This window comes from Canis lupus, chromosome 19 (assembly GCF_048164855.1).
Source record: "Canis lupus baileyi chromosome 19, mCanLup2.hap1, whole genome shotgun sequence".
NCBI classification, from domain to species: Eukaryota; Metazoa; Chordata; class Mammalia; order Carnivora; family Canidae; genus Canis; species Canis lupus.
The window spans coordinates 58,871,591-58,891,673 of NC_132856.1; the positions used below are offsets into that span (position 1 = coordinate 58,871,591).

Below are 20,083 nucleotides of genomic sequence, written 5' to 3' on the forward strand. Positions count from 1 at the left end.
CTCCACCTCTGCCTCGCCCCCACCCCGGCCTTCTCCGGAAGGCCCCGCCCCTTGGGTACTATTTACAGAACCTGCCCCTAGCGCAGCCCCGGCCTGCCCACCCTGGGGGTCCCGCCCCCCCGACCACTCCGGACCCGCCTGTTTCAATTCACAAGACCCCACCCCCGGAGCTGCCCTGGCCCCACCCACATCCCGCCTTCTGGCCCCGGCCCCGCCCCTCGGGCGCGTCACGGCACAGGCCCCGCCCACAGGCAGCCCCGCCCCACGCAGGCCCCGCCCGTCTCGAAGAGGCCCCGCCCCCACCCTCCTGGCCCCGCCCCCGGCCCCGCCCCGCGCCGCCCGTTTCAGGCCGGTTGGCTCGGGGCCAACAGCTGCGCCTCGCGCACAGCCCCGCCGCCCGCGGACCCCCGCCCCGGCCCGCGCAGGTGAGCGGCGGCGCTCCCGCTGCTGTGCGTCCCCCGGCGCCCGCGCACCCTCTCTGGACTCCGCCCAGCCTGAGGGCGTGAGGTCGCGGCGGCCTCGGTGGGGCGTCGCCGGAGGTTTGCGCGGGGCGCAGTCCGCGGAGCGCCGCCGCCCCGGGGTCCCGGGGTCCCGGGGGAACCGTCTGGGCCGCCGCCGCCGCGGGATGCTCGAGACTTGTGGTGAGCCGAGAGCGGGAGGAAGGGGACGTCCTCCTGCCCCACCTGAACTTGCGGTGGACCCTGGCCACTGGGCGTTCCCCGACCATCTGCCCCGCGGGGCTCACCCGAGCCTCGCCTGTCCTCGTCTGGCGAATGGGCGCTGAGCCAGGCCCGCCCCCTCGGGGCCTGGGGACTCGGTGCCCTGAGACGCCTGCCATCTCCGCGCCGCGCGCTCCGGACTCCAGCTCGCAGCTCAGACAGGGAGAGAAGCAGAGCGGAGAGGGGGGATCCGAGCTGGGATGGGGGACGCCGCAGGGGGAGGGGGAGCCCGGAGGAGGCACGGGGACCCGCGTGCCCGGTCTGAGAAGTATGAGCTGAGAGCAGAAGGGTGAGGAGGCGCCCACCCGCTGCGGCGAGGCTGCTCCGGGTGGAGGGCACCGCGGGTCAGGGGCTCGGGGTGGGGGCCGCGGCCCCGGGGGAGCTGCTGCGGGAGGCTCAGGTTCCTGCGCCCACCGCCAGAGTCCGGCCTGAGCTGGATGGTGGGAGGTTCCAGGCTCCAGAGAAGGTGTGGTGTCTGCCCCCTGGCCCCCCAGCTGTGGTTGGCTGCCCCAAGACCATGCTCAGCCCTCCCACACACCCTCCAGATCCCACATAGAACCTGGGGGCCCCCCTTAGTCAGCAAACACGCATCAAGCCCCTAAGTGGGTCTGGCATTGGGGATTGGGGCGGGAGATGGTGGCAGGACCACCCCGGAGGACCACCCGGAGGAGGTGGGTGTGGGCATCCCAGGGGAGGGGGCGGGGTGGGAGTAGTGGCCTGAGAAGAGCCTTCATCCAGGGGTTGGGCTTTAATGGGGAAGACAAGGCAACCTTCAGTTGCTACCTCCGGGGCTGCTGATGTGAGCCCCTTGTGGGCTCGGGGGTCAGCCTGGGCCCCCCTGGGCCTGAGGACACCCAGAGGACCCAGCCAGTGGTGGGAACTTGAGCCCTGGGATGGGGCCGCTGACAGACACGGGAGGTGACATTTTAGAGGGTCTACTCTCAGGTGTGAGTTCCCGGAGGGCAGAGAATTGGACGATGGGGACCAGCAAGGGCTGGGCCCCCATGTGACCTTGCCCCCCCACCCCAGCCCCACCAGCATGGGCAGTCTCCGCTACCAAGAGGACTTCGAGGAGGAGAAGAACTCAGGTGTGTGTCCTGGGTCCGGGCAGGGGGGCGAAGGGGACCCCATGCAACGGGCCCAGTGTGGGCTCCTGTCGGGTTACACGTGTCCCCGGAGCTGATGGCTGGACGCTAGGTCAGGATTCGGGGCCTGGAGCCCATCCCCTTGGAGCCCATCGCTGGGCCTCAGTTTATGCCTCTGTGGAGGGCACAGGTGAGAGTGGATCTCCTAGAGCCTGTTCTCTTAGCCCAGGGATGGGCCCGGGGTGGCGGGCGAGGGGCCACCCCACAGATTCCGGCGGGCTCCCTGCGGGGAGGCCGGGGGGGGGCCGTGCCTCTTGTTTACCGGCTGCCTGGCCGCGAGCCGAGCGTCTCCAGCGCTGGGTCCCCTGGGCCGCCTGCCGTCCTCTGGGGCGTCGTTAGCCCGAGTGTGCCCGCGGCCGTGCGCGATGCCCGCTGTGTCCGCCGCAGCGTTCACCTGGGAGGTGCAGGCCAACAGCAGGTCCTACAACAGCCAGTTCAAGAAGAAGAGCTTCCTGTGCTGGCAGAAGAAGAAGCATCAGGTGGGCGCCCCGGGCCCGCGGCCGTGCTCCCCGCCTTCACCCCAGGACCGCGGCCTCGGGCTCAGCTCCCCCCACCCCACCCCGCACCCGTTTCCGTTAGGATGAGTTAGTACCGGCCCTGGAGAGCGCGGGGCGGCCTCGGGGCTCTACCTCCAACCCCTTGCGTGTGTCATCCTGGGGGGTCCGAGTCACGGCTCCGCCCCCTGAGTCTTCACACCCCGAGGGGGCTCAGAAATGATGGCTACGGCTCGGCCTTCAGCGGGCACTCGGTGGACTCTGGCTCCAGACCTTGCACTCAGTGGGCGCTCAGTCAGTGCAGGTGGCAGCCGGAGGGCGGGGCCGGGTGGCGGTGGGCCCGGGCCCGCGGGCGATCTCGTGCTGGCTTCCGTTCCAGAGCAACGTCATCTGCACGGCCAAGTACAACGTCTTTTCCTTCCTGCCCTTGAACCTGTACGAGCAGTTCCACCGCACGTCCAATCTCTACTTCCTCTTCATCATCGTTCTCCAGGTGTGGCGGGCTGGGGGCAGCGCCTCCTCCAGGGAGCCCGCCCTGACCATCCCTGCCCCAGCGCCGTGTAGACCCAGGGCAGTTTCCCTGGGCTGCGGTGCGCACGGTCAGTGGGTCCGTGGCTGGGGCCCGACGGCTCGGCCCAGGGCCTGGCACACAGGAGGGGCTCAGTGTTTGTTGAATGACGAAGGTGCAAGGGTGGCTCCGTTATGCGCCAGCAGGGCACGGTCCCCCCACCCCCGGGGGAGACAGTTTGGGACACAGGACCCGTGGCCCCAGCCCTCGCGGTGCTGACCCCAGGGCGAGGAGGGAGCGGGGGTCAAGGGTGGTCTCCGAACTGCCTGGGTGGCCTGGGTGGGGTGGGCGGGGCAGCGGTGCCGAGGTCCAGCCCTGGGCGGTTTCCAGAGCACCCCGACCCTCACCCAGCGTCGCCCTCTGTTCTGAGTAAAGATCCACTGAATGCTTACTGAGCACCTACTGTGTGCAGGTCCCGTGCTAGGTGGTGGTGCTCAGACCTGAGGGATGACTGGAAGGAGTGGGGCTGGGGGGGGTGCTCTGTGAGAGGGACAAGGGACAGCCCGAGGAGGGAATGGACTTGGGCTGGGAGGGCTTCCTGGAGGAGGTGACATGGAGCTGGGCGGGGAAGGGAAGAGTGTGCTGGGGAGAAGTTTTGGGCAGTGAGGGGAACCAGAGGGACAGAAGGACAGAGGGACCAGAGGGATAGAGGGACAAAGGGACTAGAGGGGACAGGGATAGAGGGGACCAGAGGGACCAGAGGGACAGGGGTGGTTGTCCCCAGGTCTGGCGGAGAGGGGGCTGGGCCCGCGTCGAGGTGGGCAGCACGTGGACCTTTCAGCCTGGGCGCGGGGCCGGGGCCGGGGCGGGGCGAGGTCAGGGGCGGGGCGAGGGGCGGGGCCAGGTGAGGGCGGGGGCGGGGCCGTCCGGCGGCCCCTGAGCCCCGCGGCCCCCCAGGGCTTCCCCGAGATCTCCACGCTGCCCTGGTTCACTCTGTTTGCGCCGCTGCTGTGCCTCCTCATCATCCGGGCGGCCCGGGACCTGGTGGATGACATCGTAAGTGGGGGGCGGGCGCGGACGGGGCCTGGCCCTTACCTGGGGGCCCGGGCAGGGCGGGGCGGGGCCGTCCCTCTGACCCGCCCCCTGTCGGCCCAGGGGCGACACAGGAGCGACAGGATCGTCAACAACAGGCCCTGCCAGATCCTGGTGGGGAAGAGGTGAGGCGCCGGCGGGGCGGGGGCGCAGGGGCTCGGCGAGGGGCGGGGGGCTGGAGGGGGGGGTCAGCGAGGGCCGGCCCCCTGCACAAAGGACCCTCTCGGCCCGTCCCCCCCAGCTTCCTGTGGAAGAAATGGGCGAACCTGCGCGCGGGAGACCTGGTGTGCCTGCACAGAGACAGCGTGGTCCCGGTGAGCTGGCGGCTGGCTGGGGGGCGGCCCCCCGCTCCCCGCCCCCAACGCCGTTTCCCCCCCCAGGCCGACCTGCTCCTGCTCGCCAGCACCGAGCCCAGCAGCCTGTGCTACGTGGAGACCGCGGACATCGACGGGTGAGCGCGTCCTGGAGCGTCCCCCTGCCCCTGCCAGCGGGCGGGCGGGAGGTTGGGCCAGAGCCCGGAGGCCCCCCCACCCCCCACCCCCGGCCGCTCACAGGCTCCCGCGCTCCCCCTCCGCCACCAGGGAGACCAACCTGAAGTTCAGGCAGGCGCCACCCATCACGCACCACGAGCTGACCAGCCCCCGGAAGATGGCATCGTTCCAAGGTGCCAGCTCCCACCTGCTGGGGGAGGCGGCTGGCCCCGGCCTGTTCCACGGCCCTCCGTCGCCCGCGGTCACCCTCCCAGGGCTGCGTATTATCAGGCACACGTTCCACGTATAAGATGCTGGAAGTTTGATTGAAAAGGCGCCTGCGCCGCGGGCGGGAGAGCCGTGTGGGGCACCCGTGGGCGCCCTAGTGTCCCTCTGTCCGCAGGGGGAGGCCCGACGTTCTCCTGGCCCACTGCGAGGGGCAGTCAGTCTAGAGGGTTCCAGAGCAGTTTGCCCTGAGCCACAGCCCCCCTCCCGACACCCACGGACGGGTGCCCGTCTGTCACGCTACCCCGGGGGAAAGCCTCCCTGGTGTGGGGGGCGGCCGCCTCCCTCTGGGCCCGACCTGCCCCGGCCGCCCCAGGTCCCACAGGGCAAGGCCCCGGGTTCCAGAGGGGGGAGCGGGTCACAGAGGCGACAGGAGACGCAGGCCGGCCCCTGGCTCTCCGGCCGGTCCAGCCGTGGGCAGCCCCCGTGTCCACTTCCAGGAGGAACGCTGGCTCTCGGTCCCCCCGGGCCCCAGCCCCCACCTCGTCGTCATCCTCACCCTGCCCCGGGCCAGCCCGTGACCCCCGATTTTCTCAGACAGAGGCGGGCTGGACATGCCTGCCACGCGGTGGGGGAAGGGCCTCTCCCGCCACCTGCTGGAACAGCCCGCAGTGCCCCCCGCATTTGTCCCCGTGGTCTCAGGGTGCCCGATGCCGGTGTGCTTCCCTTCCTCTCCTCCTCAAACATTTGTTGAGCACCTGCTGGATGCCAGGTGCTGGCGAGGCCAAGGCGGACGTCAGGGACGCCAGCACCCGAACAATGCCTAGGGACACCCCAGGGCCGAATCCACGAGCAAGGGGGCTGGGGGAGGGCTTCTGCGCGGAGGGGCCGGCCTGGGCGTGCCCGGGGGAGGCGGCCGGCCCTCAGCGCCCCGACCTCACTTGCCCCCAGGCAAGGTGGTGTGTGAAGAGCCCAACAGCCGGCTGCACCACTTCGTGGGGTGCTTGGAGTGGAAGGGCAGGAAGCACCCCCTGGACAGCGGCAACCTGCTGCTGCGCGGCTGCAAGGTCCGCAACACGGACACGTGCTACGGGATGGTCATCTACGCGGGTAGGGCCGCCCGGTGCCCGGGGCGGGGGTCTGCGGGGAGCCGGTGCCTGTCCCGCGGCGGGCGGGGGCCTGAGCAGGTGCAAACCCCTCAGGTTTCGACACCAAGATCATGAAGAACTGCGGCAAGGTCCACCTGAAGAGAACCAAGATAGATCGTCTGATGAACCGGCTGGTGGTGCTGGTGAGGGCCTGGCCTGGCGCCCGCGGCGGGAGGGGTCCCCCAGGTCCCCGCGGCCGCCTCCAGGCCTCAGTGTCCCTGCGTGCGGATGGCGCGGCCGCCTCCTGGGACGGATCCCGGAGGACAGCCGTCTGGCAGTCACGTCTCCTCCTTCCACGGTGAACTCTGACGCTGCTGGTTCCCAGGCCCCAGAGGGGGCAGGGGCAGGGGGCAGGGGGCAGGGGCAGGGGCAGGGGCAGCGGCAGGGTGTGAGCCGCCGGCCTCCCCTGACTGGCAGTTAATTTTTTGCCCCGTTAGTTTTATCTCTTTTGAAATCTTGTTGCTGAAGGAGTGTCCCCATGCCTGCCCCCCTGCCTGCCCCCCTACCTGCCCCACTGCCTGCCCCCTGCCTGCCCCCCTACCTGTCTCCCTGCCTGTCCCCTGCCTGCCCCACTGCCTGGCCCCTGCCTGCTCCCTTGCCTGCCCCTTGCCTGCCCCACTGCCTGGCCCCTGCCCGCCCCCCTGCGGCACCCCCACAGCCCCCCCAGGTCCCCACTGCAGGGCCCCTCTCCCTGAAGCCCCCCTGCCTGGCCCCAGGAGCCCCCGCAGCCCCCCGTGCAGCCCCCTCCCCCCACAGCCCCCCCCCCGTGCTCCCCCCCACCCCCCCGCCGCCGCGGGTGCATCCCCGGGTGTCCTCACTCCAGGACTCCCCACGCTCCAGCGGCCCCTCTGTCCCTGCAGATCTTCCTGTCGCTGGTGCTAATCTCCATGGGGCTGAGCTTCGGCTTCTGGTTCAAGGTGAGCGAGTTCAAGGCCAAGCACCACTACGTGTCGTCCAGTTACATGCACAGTGTGGCCTCCGAGACTTTCGTCATCTTCTGGGGCTTCCTCATCCTGCTCAGCGTCATGGTGCCCATGGCCATGTTCATCATGTGAGTCCCCGCCCCCCGCCCTCCCCCACTCCTGGGCCCGGGCCTGACCCCGTGGCTGCCTTTCAGGGTGGAATTCATCTACCTGGGGAACAGCATCTTCATCAACTGGGACGTGCAGATGTACTACGAGCCGCAGGACAAGCCCGCCAAGGCCCGCAGCACCAGCCTCAACGACCAGCTGGGCCAGGTGGAGTACGTGTTCTCCGACAAGACGGGCACGCTCACCCAGAACATCATGACCTTCAAGAAGTGCTGCATCGGGGGCGTCATCTATGGTGGGGACCCCCGGCAGCCCCCCCACAGCCTCCCTCAGCCTGACCTGCCCGAGCTGCCGGCGTGGTCTCGGGTCCCGTCGAGGGCCGCGGAGCCGGGCTGTGCACCTCTGGGGCGCCGGGTGTCGGCCTCCGGGGCTCTAGGTGTCGGCCTCCGGGGTGCTGGGTGTCGGCCTCCCCGGGCCACTGGGTGTCCACCGTGAAGGCATCTGCCCACACGTGGGGGGGGTTCTGAGTTTTTACACGGAAACCTTTCCCTGTGTCACGAGACCGCGTTCTCCTTTCGGCTTTCCCCCTGGTTGGCCTCCTTGGCTCTCGGCGCAGGGCTGTGGTGGGCGGGCCCCGGGCCTTGTAGACTGGCGCGGGTCGAGAGAGGGCCCGCTGGGTGGGACCCGGTGGCTCGTGCCCTCCTGTGAACTCCACCCACCCTCAGCCAGGGTCGGGGGGCGATACGGGGCGGCGGGGCCTGTGGCGAGCGGCGTGGACCCCAGGCCAGGTCTTCGGATGTGTCTAGAAGGGCTGGGGACCCAGGTTTTTATGCGGAGTCGCCCAGTTTCTCAAAGTAGGCAGCCAAGTCCAGTTGTGAGCCGATCCCAGGAGGGCCCCACAGGCGGTGGGGACCCCGGGAGCTGTGGCTGCACCTGGCCCTCCTCAGCGCAGAGCCCCGGGCCCAGCTGGTCGGCCGCACCCGACGGGGGTCCCGGGTTGCCGAGGCCTGACGCGGGGTCTTTCCCCAGGCCCGGATGAGGACGAGGACACCCCAGCTAAGGTGAGCCCCGGCCGCCCTGCCCCGGGGTGCTGGGGGCCCGGGCGGCAGAGGCCCGAGCCCCCGCCTGCCTCACCGCGCCCGCAGGAGGACCCCTACCTCTGGAACGAGTTTGCCGACGGGAAGTTGCTCTACCGGAACTCGAGGCTGCTGCGCACCGTCCGGGCGGGAGAGGACAGGCTGGTGCGGGAGTTCTGGCGCCTGCTGGCCATCTGCCACACCGTGATGGCGCAGGAGAGGGACAGTGCGTGCGCCGACCCCTCCCCGCCCGGGGGCGCGGGCCCTCAGACGTTCCCTGGCCCTGGGGGCGACCAGGCCGGAGGCCCAGCGCCCGCCCCCTCCGCTGGGCTCGGAGGCCCCAGCAGCCCGACACCGGCACCCCATGTCCCCCCCGGGTCTGCCCGCCCCCCAGCTGTGACGGGACCGCTAGGGATTGGGAGGGCGCCCGCCCCACCCTGTGCCTCCCTCCCCCAGACCGGCTGGTGTACCAGGCAGCGTCCCCCGACGAGGAGGCGCTGGTCACCGCGGCCCGGAATTTTGGCTACGTGTTCGTGGCCCGCACGCAGGACAGCATCACGGTGATGGAGCTGGGGGAGGAACGGGTGTACCAGGTGCTGGCCATGATGGACTTCAACAGCATACGCAAGCGCATGTCGGTGCTGGGTGAGCGCCCGGGCCCCGGAGGGGGGAGGCGGGGGCAGGGGACAGTGTGGGCAGCCAGGCCTCCTCCGCTCTGCAGTCCGCAACCCCGAGGGCTCCATCTACCTCTACACCAAAGGCGCTGACACGGTCATCTTTCAGCGCTTGCGCAACAAAGGCACGCAAGAGTGGACTACCGAGGAGGCCTTGGCTGTGAGTCCTTGTGGGAGGAGAGGCTGTGGGGGGCAGGGGGCAGGGGGTGAGGGCACAGGGACCGGGAGAGGAGGCCGAGGAGGAGAGTGTGCCAAGGAATGGCAGGCACCCGGCTGGCCATGTCCAGGTGTCCAGGTTGTGCACTGCACAAGCCCCGCCCCAGGCTGGGAAGGAGCTGAACTCTAAGCTGTGTGTGTCCAGAGGGCACCTCTTCTAAGTCTCACAAGGACACCCTGTGGTTGGACGTTGGCCCTGGACACCGTCCGCCTCTTCCCAGCCTGGAACACAGGCTCGGCCTCCTGGCCTCCAGTCTTCTGGTCCGTGGGTGACGCCCGAAGTCCTCTGCCCGGCTGTTGAGACTCCGTCTGCCTGTCTCCTGCTGGCCTCTCTAGCTTTGTGGCTTCTTGTCCCCAGAGGGTTTCCTGGGACCCCAGTTTCCAGGTGGCAGTTTGCCTCCACCTCAGGTGGTGCCTCAGGGCCTTCGCACACACTGGTCCCTCCGCTTGGCGTGCCCCTTCCTGTCTGTCACTCAGGATCTCCTGGTCCTCAAGCCTCAGATGCGAGGCCCCCACCTCCAGGGAGGTTTTCCTGCCTCAGCCCTGACACAGGCTGTCGGGTCCTGCCGGGTGTCCTCCCTGGCCCAGCCCGGACCTTGTGAGGCCCCCAGGGCTTTGCTGGGTGTCCAGCATCACTTAGCGCAGGGGCCGTGGGCGTGTTTGGGGAGAGCTTGTCCTGTGTCCGTCCCCCGGGGGTCCCCCCGTGCCCTGCTCTGTGGGGGGTTGGGGGCGGCCTCTGGTCTCCGACTCTGAGCTGGGGACACGCACACAGAGTAATGACACAGAGCCCAGGAGCTCGGCAACATGGCTCGGCTCAACTGCCTTGGGGAACAAAGAGGTAAACTGAGGCACGAGAGCAGCAAAGGCCTATCTGTTTCTTCTGATGTGCAAGGATGTCCCCGAGGCAGGATCCCTCTCTCCTGCCCCCCCACCCCGAGAGGGCCCTTGAAGAGGGAGGCTGAGTGGGGCAGAGACATCCCTAACCCCACAGCCCCGGCAGGAGGGAGGGTCTTAGGGTCTGTTACGAATGGCCTCATTCCTGGCTGGGGAGGCAGGGGTCTGGGGGGCCGGGGAGCGGGGGTCCACGGGGCAGGGGGCCGGGGGGCAGCGAGAGGGTGGTGCCAGGCCCACCGGCCCGGCCCGCAGTCCTTCGCAGAGCAGACCCTGCGGACCCTGTGCCTGGCCTACAAGGAGGTGGACGAGGCCGTGTTCGAGGGCTGGCGCCAGCGGCACCAGGAGGCCAGCATCCTGCTGCAGAACCGGGCGCAGGCCCTCCACCAGGTGTATGAGGAGATGGAGCAGAACCTGCAGGTGGGCCGCGTGTGCAGGGGGTGCCCGCAGCCCCCACGCCTGCCCCGGAGCTGAGTCCCCGCCCCCCGCCCCCAGCTGCTGGGAGCCACAGCCATTGAGGACAGACTGCAGGACGGCGTGTGCGACACCATCAAGTGTCTCAAGCAGGGGAACATTAAGGTGTGGGTCCTCACAGGTGATAAGCAAGGTGGGTCCCAGGGCGGCGACGCCCAGCGCAGGGGGGCATCTCCTTCGGGTGGGCTGGCACAGAGTGTGGGCCCGTCACCCCTGTGTGACGCGGGCCAGCCCAGGGACTCGGGGCCACAGCAGCAAGGAGCCTCAGGCCCCGGGCGCCCCGACTCTCCCCGCCGCGGGCTCTTCGGGGGCCAGCAGGGCCGCATCAGGACCTAGGCCGCGGGCGCCGACCCGCAAGGTACCTGCACTGACGTCCTGCGGCTGCGATAGTATAAACACAGATACCCAAGTGGGTTATGTTCTTTTTTTTCTTCTGATTTTAAAAGAAATTAAGTCATTTTCGTGGGTGCCAAGAAGCGCCCATGGGTGGCCGTGCTACGTCTAATGAGCCCTTCCTTGGCCACGGCCCCCAGACCCCCCTCCTCGGGGGCCTAGCCTGGGCCAGCGGACCGCGGTGGGGACCCGCGCCGACCTCTCAGGGCCGCCCGTCATTGGCGGGGAGGGGGGCCGGGGTGGGCGTGGCCCCAAGCCAGGGGCTGCAGGCGCTGAGCCGGCTCCTTTGCAGAGACGGCGGTGAACATCGGCTTTGCCTGCCAGCTGCTGTCGGAGAGCATGCTCATCCTGGAGGAGAGGGAGATACTGTAAGAGGTGGGGGGGCGGCGGGGGGGCCTGGGCCCCGGCGAGCCTGGTGACCCCCCGTCCGTCCGTCCGTCCGTCCGCAGGCAGATCCTGGAGGCCTACTGGGAGAGCAACAACAACGAGCCGCACGGCAAGGGCAAGGGCCATTGGAAGAACCAGTTCCTGCCACACGTCAAGGTGGCCATGGTCATTACCGGGGAGTTCCTGGTCAGTGTCCCCTCAGGGCCGCGGCAGGGCCCGGGTACCGGGGCGCGGCCTCTAATCGCCTGGCCCGGGAGGAGGGGCCGGTGGGGGCGCCCCGGAGCCGAGGCTGCAGCCAGTGACGCCCCCGCCCCCCCGCCCCCCCCCAGGACCAGGTGCTGTTGTCTCTGCGCAGGGAGCCGCGGGCGCTGGTCCACAGCGGGAACGTGGAGGTGGACGAGCCCTGGCAGGAGCTGGACGAGCAGAAGACGGACTTCCTGCGGGCCCGGCGCATGTCCCTGATGTGGCGCGCCCTGGGGATCCCCCTGCGGGGCACCGGCCTGGCGCCGCAGGCCGCGGACTCCAGCAGCAGCGACATGCTGTGCGTGCAGCGGGAGCGCGCCTTCGTGGAGCTGGCCTCGCAGTGCCAAGCGGTCATCTGCTGCCGGGTGACGCCCAAGCAGAAGGCTTTGATCGTGGGGCTGGTCAAGAAATACCAGCGCGTGGTGACCCTGGCCATCGGGGACGGCGCCAACGACGTCAACATGATCAAGAGTGGGTAGCGGGCGGCGGGCGCGGCGGGCGCGGCGGGCGCGGCGGGGCTGACGGCCGTGTCCCCGCAGCTGCGGACATCGGCGTGGGGCTGGCGGGGCAGGAGGGCATGCAGGCGGTGCAGAGCAGCGACTACGCGCTGGCGCAGTTCAGCTTCCTGAGGCGCCTGCTGCTGGTGCACGGGCGCTGGTCCTACATGCGCGTCTGCAAGTTCCTGCGCTACTTCGTCTACAAGTCGCTGGCCAGCATGATGGTGCAGATCTGGTTCGCCTTCTACAGCGGCTTCACCGCGCAGGTGCGCTGGCCCCGGGGGCCGGGGCCTGCGTCCCTGACCGCTGGGCTCTGGGCCGCGGCGCGGCAGAGGGGACACGCGCCCTCGCGAGCTTGGGAAGGGGTGGCAGCGGCGGAGCCACCGAGCCCGCGCCAGCGGGAATGAGCTCCCGTCACCGAAACCGTGGCCCAGAGGGCCCTGACACGAGCGTGTGGTGTGGGTTTGTTTTCCTTCCTTGTTTATAGGTATTCCTCAGGTGTTCCTTTTTTGAAAAAATATTTATTTATTCATGAGACACACCCACACACACGTGCACACATGCGCACACACGCACAGAGGCAGAGACGTCGGCAGAGGGAGCAGCAGGCTCCCTGCAGGGAGCCCGATGTGGGACTCGATCCGGGGACCCCGAGGTCACACCCTGGGCCGAAGGCGGATGCTCGACCGCTGGGCCACCCAGCTGCCCCGTTTTTCAGATGTTTCTATAAATGGAATTGTTTGCTTGATTTGCTTTGATTTGGGACTGTTCGCTGCCGGTGTATAGAAGCATGAGTGGTTTTTTGAGTTTTGGTCTGTGCCCCACAACTTTGCTGAGTCTGTTAATCGGCTCTAGCAGCTTCCTGGTGGATCCTTTGGGAGTTTCCGCGTATAGGATGATGCCCTCTGCAAACAGGGATCTCTTTGCTTCTTCCTTTTCTACCTGAATAGCACTTATTTCCTTTCCTTATCTGATGGCTCAGGCGAGGACTCGCAGCGCGACGTAGCGCAGCGTTGAAGGCAGGCGTCGCGCGTGCTCGGGCCCGGGCGGGACAGCGGCGGTTCCTGTGCGCGCGTGTCAGCTGCAAGAGCCGCGGCTTCTCCTCTACTTGTCCATTCAGCGTGCGTTCCTAGCAGGGTGCACTCGGGGGTATTACTCACTGTGTATTTTGTGCTCAGATTGTCCCTGATTTGTCCTTCGGACACGTGCCCGCCGTTCTCCCCACTTCCCGGGGCTGCAGGACTCCCCGTGTTCATTTTGTACGTTCCTGCCCCAGCGCTGCTGTCAGCCCTGCCCACGGGGAGCCCTGGCCCTCGGTGCTGAGACACCGGGATCTCAGCGCTGTGCGCTCGCCGGCCCTGCCGTGTAACCGCGTCCTATTAACCCCGTGGAGGTGAACGTCTACACCTGTGTCCCCTCGGTGTCTGTCTATCCATCCATCCATCCATCCATCCGTCCGTCCATCTTTATTGAATATTAAGAACTATGAGCTCACAGCGATCCGCGTGATTCCAGTCCCGCAGGACGAGGCTCCGCGTAGCCTTTGCCACGTTCTCATTTGTGATTCTCTTCTCTCAACAGTGAGAAACCTGATTCTTGTAAGATTTTTTATTGTCCCTTGTTTGCTCGATACCAGAGCCACGTACGGGGTTTTTAGAGCCGAAGCCCATATTCCGCTAGCGGGGTTGCATTCGTCCTCAGGAGCGCTACTCGCCCCAAGGGCTCCTCCGCATGGTCATCTCCCGCAACCTAAAAGGACAAAATACCCCATATCCTCAGGTCATTTTTCCTCCTGTGGTTCTGCGTTGAAGCCACCAGCCTTAAAAATTAAAAGGACGGAGGGACGCCTGGGGGGCTCCGCGGTTGAGCGTCTGCCTTCGGCTCAGGGTGTGACCCCGAGGTCCCGGATCGAGTCCCACATCGGGCTCCCCACAGGGAGCCTGCTTTCCCTCAGCCTGTGTCTCTGCCTCTCTCTGTGTCTCTCATGAATAAATAAATAAAATCTTAAAAAAAAAACAGGACAGAAAGGGGGCAGTTGGGCAGTAATTAGACGCCCGCCTCTCCTCCCTGCCTTTCCTCTCCCAGCCTTCATCAAGCCTCCTGTAGGCCGCCCCTGGTCTCAGCAGGTCTGTAACTTGACTTTTCAGCCTCTGTATGAAGGCTGGTTCCTGGCGCTCTTCAACCTGCTCTACAGCACACTCCCCATCCTCTACATCGGCCTGTTCGAGCAGGTGAGCAGCCCCCGGCCCCGCCGCCGCCTCCCCCTCCCCTGGAGACGCTCCGGTGTCCACCCTCCCTGGCGAGGGCGAGGGCGTGGGGCCGACCCCACTCCCCACCGGTCCCAAGAGCCTGCCACTCGCCCCCGCCCCACCCCCAGGACGTGAGTGCCGAGCGGAGCCTGGAGCTGCCCGAGCTGTACGTCGCTGGCCAGAAGGACGAGCTCTTTAACTACTGGGTCTTTGTCCAGGCCCTTGCCCACGGCATGGTCACCTCCCTGGTCAACTTCTTCATGACCCTGTGGGTCACCCACGACTCGGCTGGGCCCATCAGCTTCAGCGACTACCAGTCTTTCGCGGTGGTCGTGGCCCTGTCGGGCCTGCTATCCATCACCATGGAGGTAGGCGGGCCACCAGCTGGTCCCACCCGGGGCCCTGGGACATGAGGCACCGCCGTCTCCTGGTGCAGTGACCCTGCCAGGGGCCCTAGCAGGTGCCACTCATGGGCCCCGGGGATCTGGCCCCCACTGGAGCCCTTGGTGCCACCCTGGCTTCGTCCTGTCTCCCCACTCAGGTCATACTCATCATCAAGTACTGGACGGTCCTGTCCGTGCTGGCCATCGTCCTCAGCCTCTTCTTCTATGTGGTTGTAACTTGGGTCACCCAGAGTTTCTGGCTCTTCCAAATCTCACCCAAGACCTTCCCGTTTCTGTGTGAGCCCCCAGCAGGGGGTGGGGTGGTGGGCCCTGGAGAGGGGGACCCGCTTTGCCCCTCTCGGAGCCTCTGTCTTCTCAGCTGCCCCAGGGATACATGCAGGGGGATGGGAGGAGGGGAAGGCATGGGGTGTCAGGAGGCTCTGTGGAGGCTCCAGCCGGGGTTGCCCTGTGACCCTGCCCTGTCACTAGATGCTGACCAAAACGTGCTGTCCCACCCCTCCATCCTGCTGGTCATCCTGCTGAATGTGTCACTAAACACCTTGCCCACACTGGCCCTGCGTGTCATTTACCAAGCCCTCAAGAAGCCTCGCCCCAAGGTGAGAGCCTGGGGTCCCTGTTGCACCCTCTTGGGACCCCTCAGCCACAGCCTGTGCGGGAAGACAGAAGCTCCAAGACACAGGGGGCGGTGGGAGGAGTGGAGAGCCGGGCACACATCTGGTGCCCTTGGAGCGGGGGACACCAAGTAACAGGCCCTGGGGTCACCCCCAGATGGTCAGGCTTGGGGATCCACAGGACAGAGCAACTTGGGGTCTGTTGACACCCTATGGGAACGGGTACCCACTGTGTGGCCCATCCATACCTGGGATACGACCCGGCCCCGGGAAGGAAGGGACCCCAACACCTGCCCCCACGTGGAGGGACCCCGAGGACACCGGGCTCAGGGAGGGGACCCAGACCCAGAAGGACGCCTCCTGCAGGACCCCACTCCCAGGAGGTCCCCAGAGGAGGCCCGTCCACAGAGACAGAGAGGAGGTGGTGGGAGCCAGGGGTGGGTGGGGCGGGGCCAGTGCTTCCTGGGGACGGGGTCTCCATGCGGGGAGATGGAAGGTTCTGGAGACGGTGGTGGGGGTGGGGGTGCGGGGGGTGAGCGTGCTCCGAGCCCCGAGCTGTGCACCTACAGGGGGTTACGGTGGTAGGTTCTGTGTTACACGTATTCTGCTAAAAAGAAAAGAAGTGTGTGTGGGAGCTTAGGGGCTCCCATGACCGACGCCTAGAGGGGCCCCAGGGCTGAGCGGAATAGGGGACCCCGAACCTGCCCCCTTCTGCCCTCAGGCTGCACACTCGGCCTCCCGCGCCCACCTGTCCGGGCATCGCCACCAGGGGGCACCCACGGCACCCGGGGGTCGGTCCAGGGTCGGGTCCCCCAGGGCGGGGGCGGCCCGGGGGCGGGGCCCGGGAGGAGGTCGGTGACCGGGCTGTGCCGCGCAGGAGGCGGAGGCGGAGGCGGAGGCGGCCCCGAGCGAGGCGGCGGCGGCGGGGGCGGCGGCGGAGGGGCCCCAGCTCCGCCGGGAGTCGCGCGGCCGGCGCTCCAGCTACGCCTTCTCCCACCGCGAGGGCTACGCGGACCTGATCACGCGGGGCACGATGCTGCGGAGGGCGCCGGGCCCCGACAGCGACCTGCTGGCGCACGAGGCCCCCCCGCCGCGGGAGCCGCCGCCCGGCGTCTCGGAGGCCCCCCGGCTGCCGCGGACGCTGTCGGTCCTGGGGAGGCGGCGGCAGGGCAGGGTGTCCTCGGAGGACGAGCCGCGCACGGCGAGCTCCTGCGCCACCGTGGACCAGCGGCCCGCCCGGCAGCCCGGCGCGGCCCAGGACGCGGGGAGCTCGCCGCAGCCCCTGCCCGAGGCCCCGGGGAAGGCGTCGCGGTGGGGGGTCCCGCCGCCGCCCCGGGGGACCTGGCCCTCCAGCTGGCGGAGCCTGCCGCAGCCGGCCCGGCGGGGGCCGCCCGACCCCGAGCGCCCGGCCCGCGGGGAGCAGTGACGGCGCGCTCGCTCCGCGCGCGTTTCCTTTGCTAATAAACCAATAATGCACCTTTCCCGGCTCCTCCGGCTCGCTCCGTCCCGCGCGGGCGCCCCCAACACCGCCCTCTGCTGGCCCGAGGGGCGATTTGCAGGAAGAGGCCTGGGGGTGCACCGCGGAGGAGGGCGGGAGGGGAGCGGGGAGGGGAGGGGAGCGCGGAAGGGAGGGGAGCGGAGAGGGGAGCCGGGAGGGGAGCCGGGAGAGGAGCGGGGAGGGGAGGGGAGAGGAGCGGGGAGGGGAGCGGGGAGGGGAGCCGGGAGGGGAGCCGGGAGGGGAGCGGGGAGGGGAGCGGGGAGGGGAGCAGCTTCCCCACCAGCGCGGCTCCGCCCTGCAGACTCTCCTGGGACTAGGTCGTCCCCAACCAGGCTGCCCCAAGGCGCCCCCTCAGAGCAACCGCGTTGGGCCCCAAGCGGGAGGCAGACACCCCCGGGGAGACACAGGCTCCCGCGCCCCCCACCACTCCCCGTCCCCCAACACGCAAATCAGCGGAGTGAGTAGAAAATAATTTATTGGAGAAAAACAACAAATCCAGCACAGCAATGGTTAACAATGACGATGATTTTAACTTTTCAGCCTGTCACCTGAGGGAGGGAGGGGGAGGGCTTCTGATCCCTCCAGCCCAGGGGGGGGACTCGGGTGACCCAGCCGGTGCCCCCTGGGAGCAGCCCTAGTGTCCAGTGTTGATTAAACACTCAGGGCCACATGGGCTCCTGGCGCTCCCTCCCTCCTGCCGGAGAGAACCCCCCAAAGACCAGCCCTTGGGGTGCCAGGGCCCCAGCGGGGAAGCCCAGGAGGGGGTGCTGGGGGGGCTCACGCTGCTCTGGTTCCAGAGTGGAATGGCCCAAATCCCAGGCGGTGCTGGGCTGGACGGGAGGGGCCCTGCAGCCTGCCCCCCACCCCAGCCTCCAGGGGGGCCTCCTGACCTTCAGAGTGAGATCCCGCCTTCCCCAGCCCCCTTCCTGGGGCCTGGCCGAGGGGGCCTCCCCGTGGGAGCTCAGCAGAGGCGGGGCCACTGCCCCAGAGCCCCCTCTCGGGAATCTTTCTGGGAGGAGCCGGGAGGGGGGCTCCGGGGCTGGGCCTCCCCCCATCCCAGGCCAGACAGAGAGGTGAACTCAGGTCCAGCCCAGGGCCTGGAGCCTGGGTGCCTGCCCGGGGCGGGGGTGGGGGTGGGGGGCTGTCTCAGGAGGGCCCTCGGCATCTCGGGAAGTCGGGGTGCGCCCCGGCCCCCACCACCCTGGGCAACAAGACTCGAATTGGCTGATTGTCTCTCTCCTCTGAACAAGACACTTGGGAATTCATGCTCACGTGAAACCAGCTGGGTTGGGGTAGGGGGTCCGGGGTGGCGGCCACACCCACTGGCCCCCCAAGAACCAGGAACAGGAGACCCAGGAACTCCCGCCTGGTTGGCACAGGCAGGTGGCACGTGGGTACCGGGAGGTGGAGACGGGGCTCGGGGCCGAGGCCCTGCGACTCCCCGGCCTCCCAACCCGAGGCCTCGCCCCCCTCCCGCCGCTGGACACAGACCCTCAGACAGGGGGACACGAACACAGAGCAGCGCAAAGGAGCACGACCCAACTGGAGCGTGAAACACAACCATGCGACACGGACCCCGGGGCCCCGCCCCGCCCCCCGCCCCCCCAGCACATCAGCGTCAAGAAAGAGTACATTAGTCATGCAGCAAATCAAATTCCATTGTCTTTTTTTGGGGTTTTTCTTACTTTTTTTTTTCTTAAATTACATTTGAACACAGAACACATAGAATAATAAATACTCTTATCAGACACGACTCCAAAAAACGAGAAACAGAACACGCCGGAGAACAGAAAGGTACACTCTCTCTCTCTTCCTGTCTTTCCTAAAAGGACTCGTTTTGAGTAAGAAATCTGTAAACGCCGGTCCCCGCGCCCGCGGCCTCTGCTGTCGCCGCCTCGCCCGCGGCCTCTCACCACCCGGCTCGCTGCCCTGACATTCAATGTGTCTCCCACGGAACTCTTCAAAGAAATGATATACCATCGTCTGCAAAATTATAATTTAACGGTATAAAGCTTCAAGTCACGTATTCCAAAAACTAGCTAAGGATTTTTTTTTTATCACATAAACTATACATTAAATATTTTGAGGTATTTCAGAGAAAATTGTCAAAGGCTCTAAGGAGCTGTGCTGGAGGTGTCATTCCCTGCGTGGAGAATGGTCTTTGGTATTGTGACAACCAGCTGGGTGTTGGGGACAGCGGGGTGGGGCCCAAGGGGGCTCGGGAGTGGGTGGGGGAAGGCGTGTGTGTGTGTGTGTGTGTGTGTGTGTGTATGCGTGTGAGCGTTTGGGGGGTTGATGGGGACCCGGGAGTCCACGGATGCCTCTGTGCCCGGAGCTGGTGGGGCGTGACCGCCCTGACCACAGGTCACCAGAGCTCAAGAGTTCCACCAGCAGCAGGGCCCCCCCAATTCCTAACTTTCCAACAGAGGCCACAACAGACACCTGTGGCGTGTGAGCCTCGGATCTTAAATGCTGGGGGAGCAGCGCCTTACCCAGCCCTGTCCCCCGCCAGCAGGTGCGCCGACCCGGAGCCCCGGGGACAGCGGAGGTGCAAGGAGGGGTCCCGGCGGCCAGACTGCAGGGCAGCGGCGCGTGTGCGTGTGTGCGTGTGCGTGTGTGGTTGCTGAGCGGGGACAGGGACGCTTAGGATTCTTCCCCAACACCCAGAGGTTCTAGAAGCATCACTCAGATCGGTTGCTTAAAAAGCTGGGAGAATAGCGAGTCGATAAGGACAAGAGAACATGTCACACACATCTTTGGTTCCAGAAAAAGGCACTCATCGACCTCAGTATCCTCTCTCCCTCTCTCTCTCCCCTCCCCTCCTCCTCTCCGTCCTCTCTCTCTCTCTCTCTCTCTCTCTCTCTGTCTCTCTCTCCCCCCGTCGAGGCGGGGGAGCGGGGCGCACCTGCGGGGCGCCCCTGGTCCCAGGCGCGGGAATTCCAGCATCCAGCACAGGTCCTTGGGGGGAATCTTTGGTATCAGGCGTGATTTATCCAATCACAGACAAGAACGTTAGAGTGAGGTAGCCTTTACCTGGGGGAGGGGGAGGGCATTTCTCTAGAAATGTCTTTTGCATTCTCGGGGGGGAGGGGCTGACTACCTCCCTGGGAGGCAGCGGGCGCGCGGGGGCTCGGGGGTGAAGTTCCTTCTCGCCTCCAGATGTTGAACGGTGGGGGGCGGGGCTCTCGGGATCCGGCTGCCGGCCAGCCCTGGGGGTCACCCGGAGGGGAGGCGCCGGGCTCGGGGTGCCGCCCGGCGTCCCTTCTCACCCTTGCTTCCCCCTCCTCAATTTTTTTGGCAAAAAAAAGAAAAAAGAAAAAACAAAAAAAGAAAAGGGCAAGCGGATTCCACCGTCTCCAGCGTCTTCCGTCCTGTCCCCTGGGAGAGAGAGTCTCAGCGCGGCTCGCCCCTGCCCCCTCTTCGGGCCCAGCGCGGTACCCGCCCCCCCCCAGCGCCGGGCTTCTGCAAGGTTCCACGCGGGGCGCGCGCGCGGATTCCGGGTGGGCCCCCGCGCTCCGTCCGTGCGCCTCGTCCCCCGTGGAGTCTGGCTGGGGCGGCGCGGGCGGGCGGGTGGGTTTTCTGTTTCTGTTTCCCGATCCGTGTCTCCCTGTGTCATCAAGGTGCCTGAAGGTAAAGTG

At 67.3% G+C, this 20,083-nt stretch overlaps 1 protein-coding gene across 1 annotated transcript; it reads left to right on the top strand.

Moving 5' to 3' along the window:
* The first annotated feature begins 352 nt into the window (after positions 1–352).
* Positions 353–16,388, top strand: ATP8B3 (ATPase phospholipid transporting 8B3). Its single transcript, XM_072788014.1, has 28 exons — positions 353–425; positions 1,749–1,807; positions 2,252–2,343; positions 2,738–2,851; positions 3,824–3,922; positions 4,022–4,083; positions 4,200–4,272; positions 4,339–4,409; positions 4,540–4,622; positions 5,605–5,763; positions 5,856–5,944; positions 6,662–6,852; positions 6,919–7,127; positions 7,862–7,893; positions 7,978–8,134; positions 8,365–8,553; positions 8,630–8,742; positions 9,945–10,109; positions 10,185–10,296; positions 10,849–10,924; positions 11,006–11,129; positions 11,273–11,657; positions 11,726–11,949; positions 13,831–13,914; positions 14,061–14,300; positions 14,474–14,612; positions 14,805–14,932; positions 15,951–16,388. The coding sequence occupies exons 2-28, from the start codon at positions 1,759–1,761 to the stop codon at positions 16,371–16,373; spliced, it is 3,882 nt and encodes a 1,293-aa protein (XP_072644115.1). The 5' UTR covers positions 353–425; positions 1,749–1,758; the 3' UTR covers positions 16,374–16,388.
* The last annotated feature ends 3,695 nt before the right edge of the window (positions 16,389–20,083 follow it).

Bases quoted from the DNA above. Each gene is read 5' to 3' on its own strand.
- ATP8B3 (XM_072788014.1), top strand. From the start codon at position 1,759: ATGGGCAGTCTCCGCTACCAAGAGGACTTCGAGGAGGAGAAGAACTCA. The intron at 3,923-4,021 runs GTAAGTGGGGGG...CTGTCGGCCCAG, and splicing joins GGGACCTGGTGGATGACATC to GGGCGACACAGGAGCGACAG. The intron at 11,130-11,272 runs GTCAGTGTCCCC...GCCCCCCCCCAG, and splicing joins TCATTACCGGGGAGTTCCTG to GACCAGGTGCTGTTGTCTCT.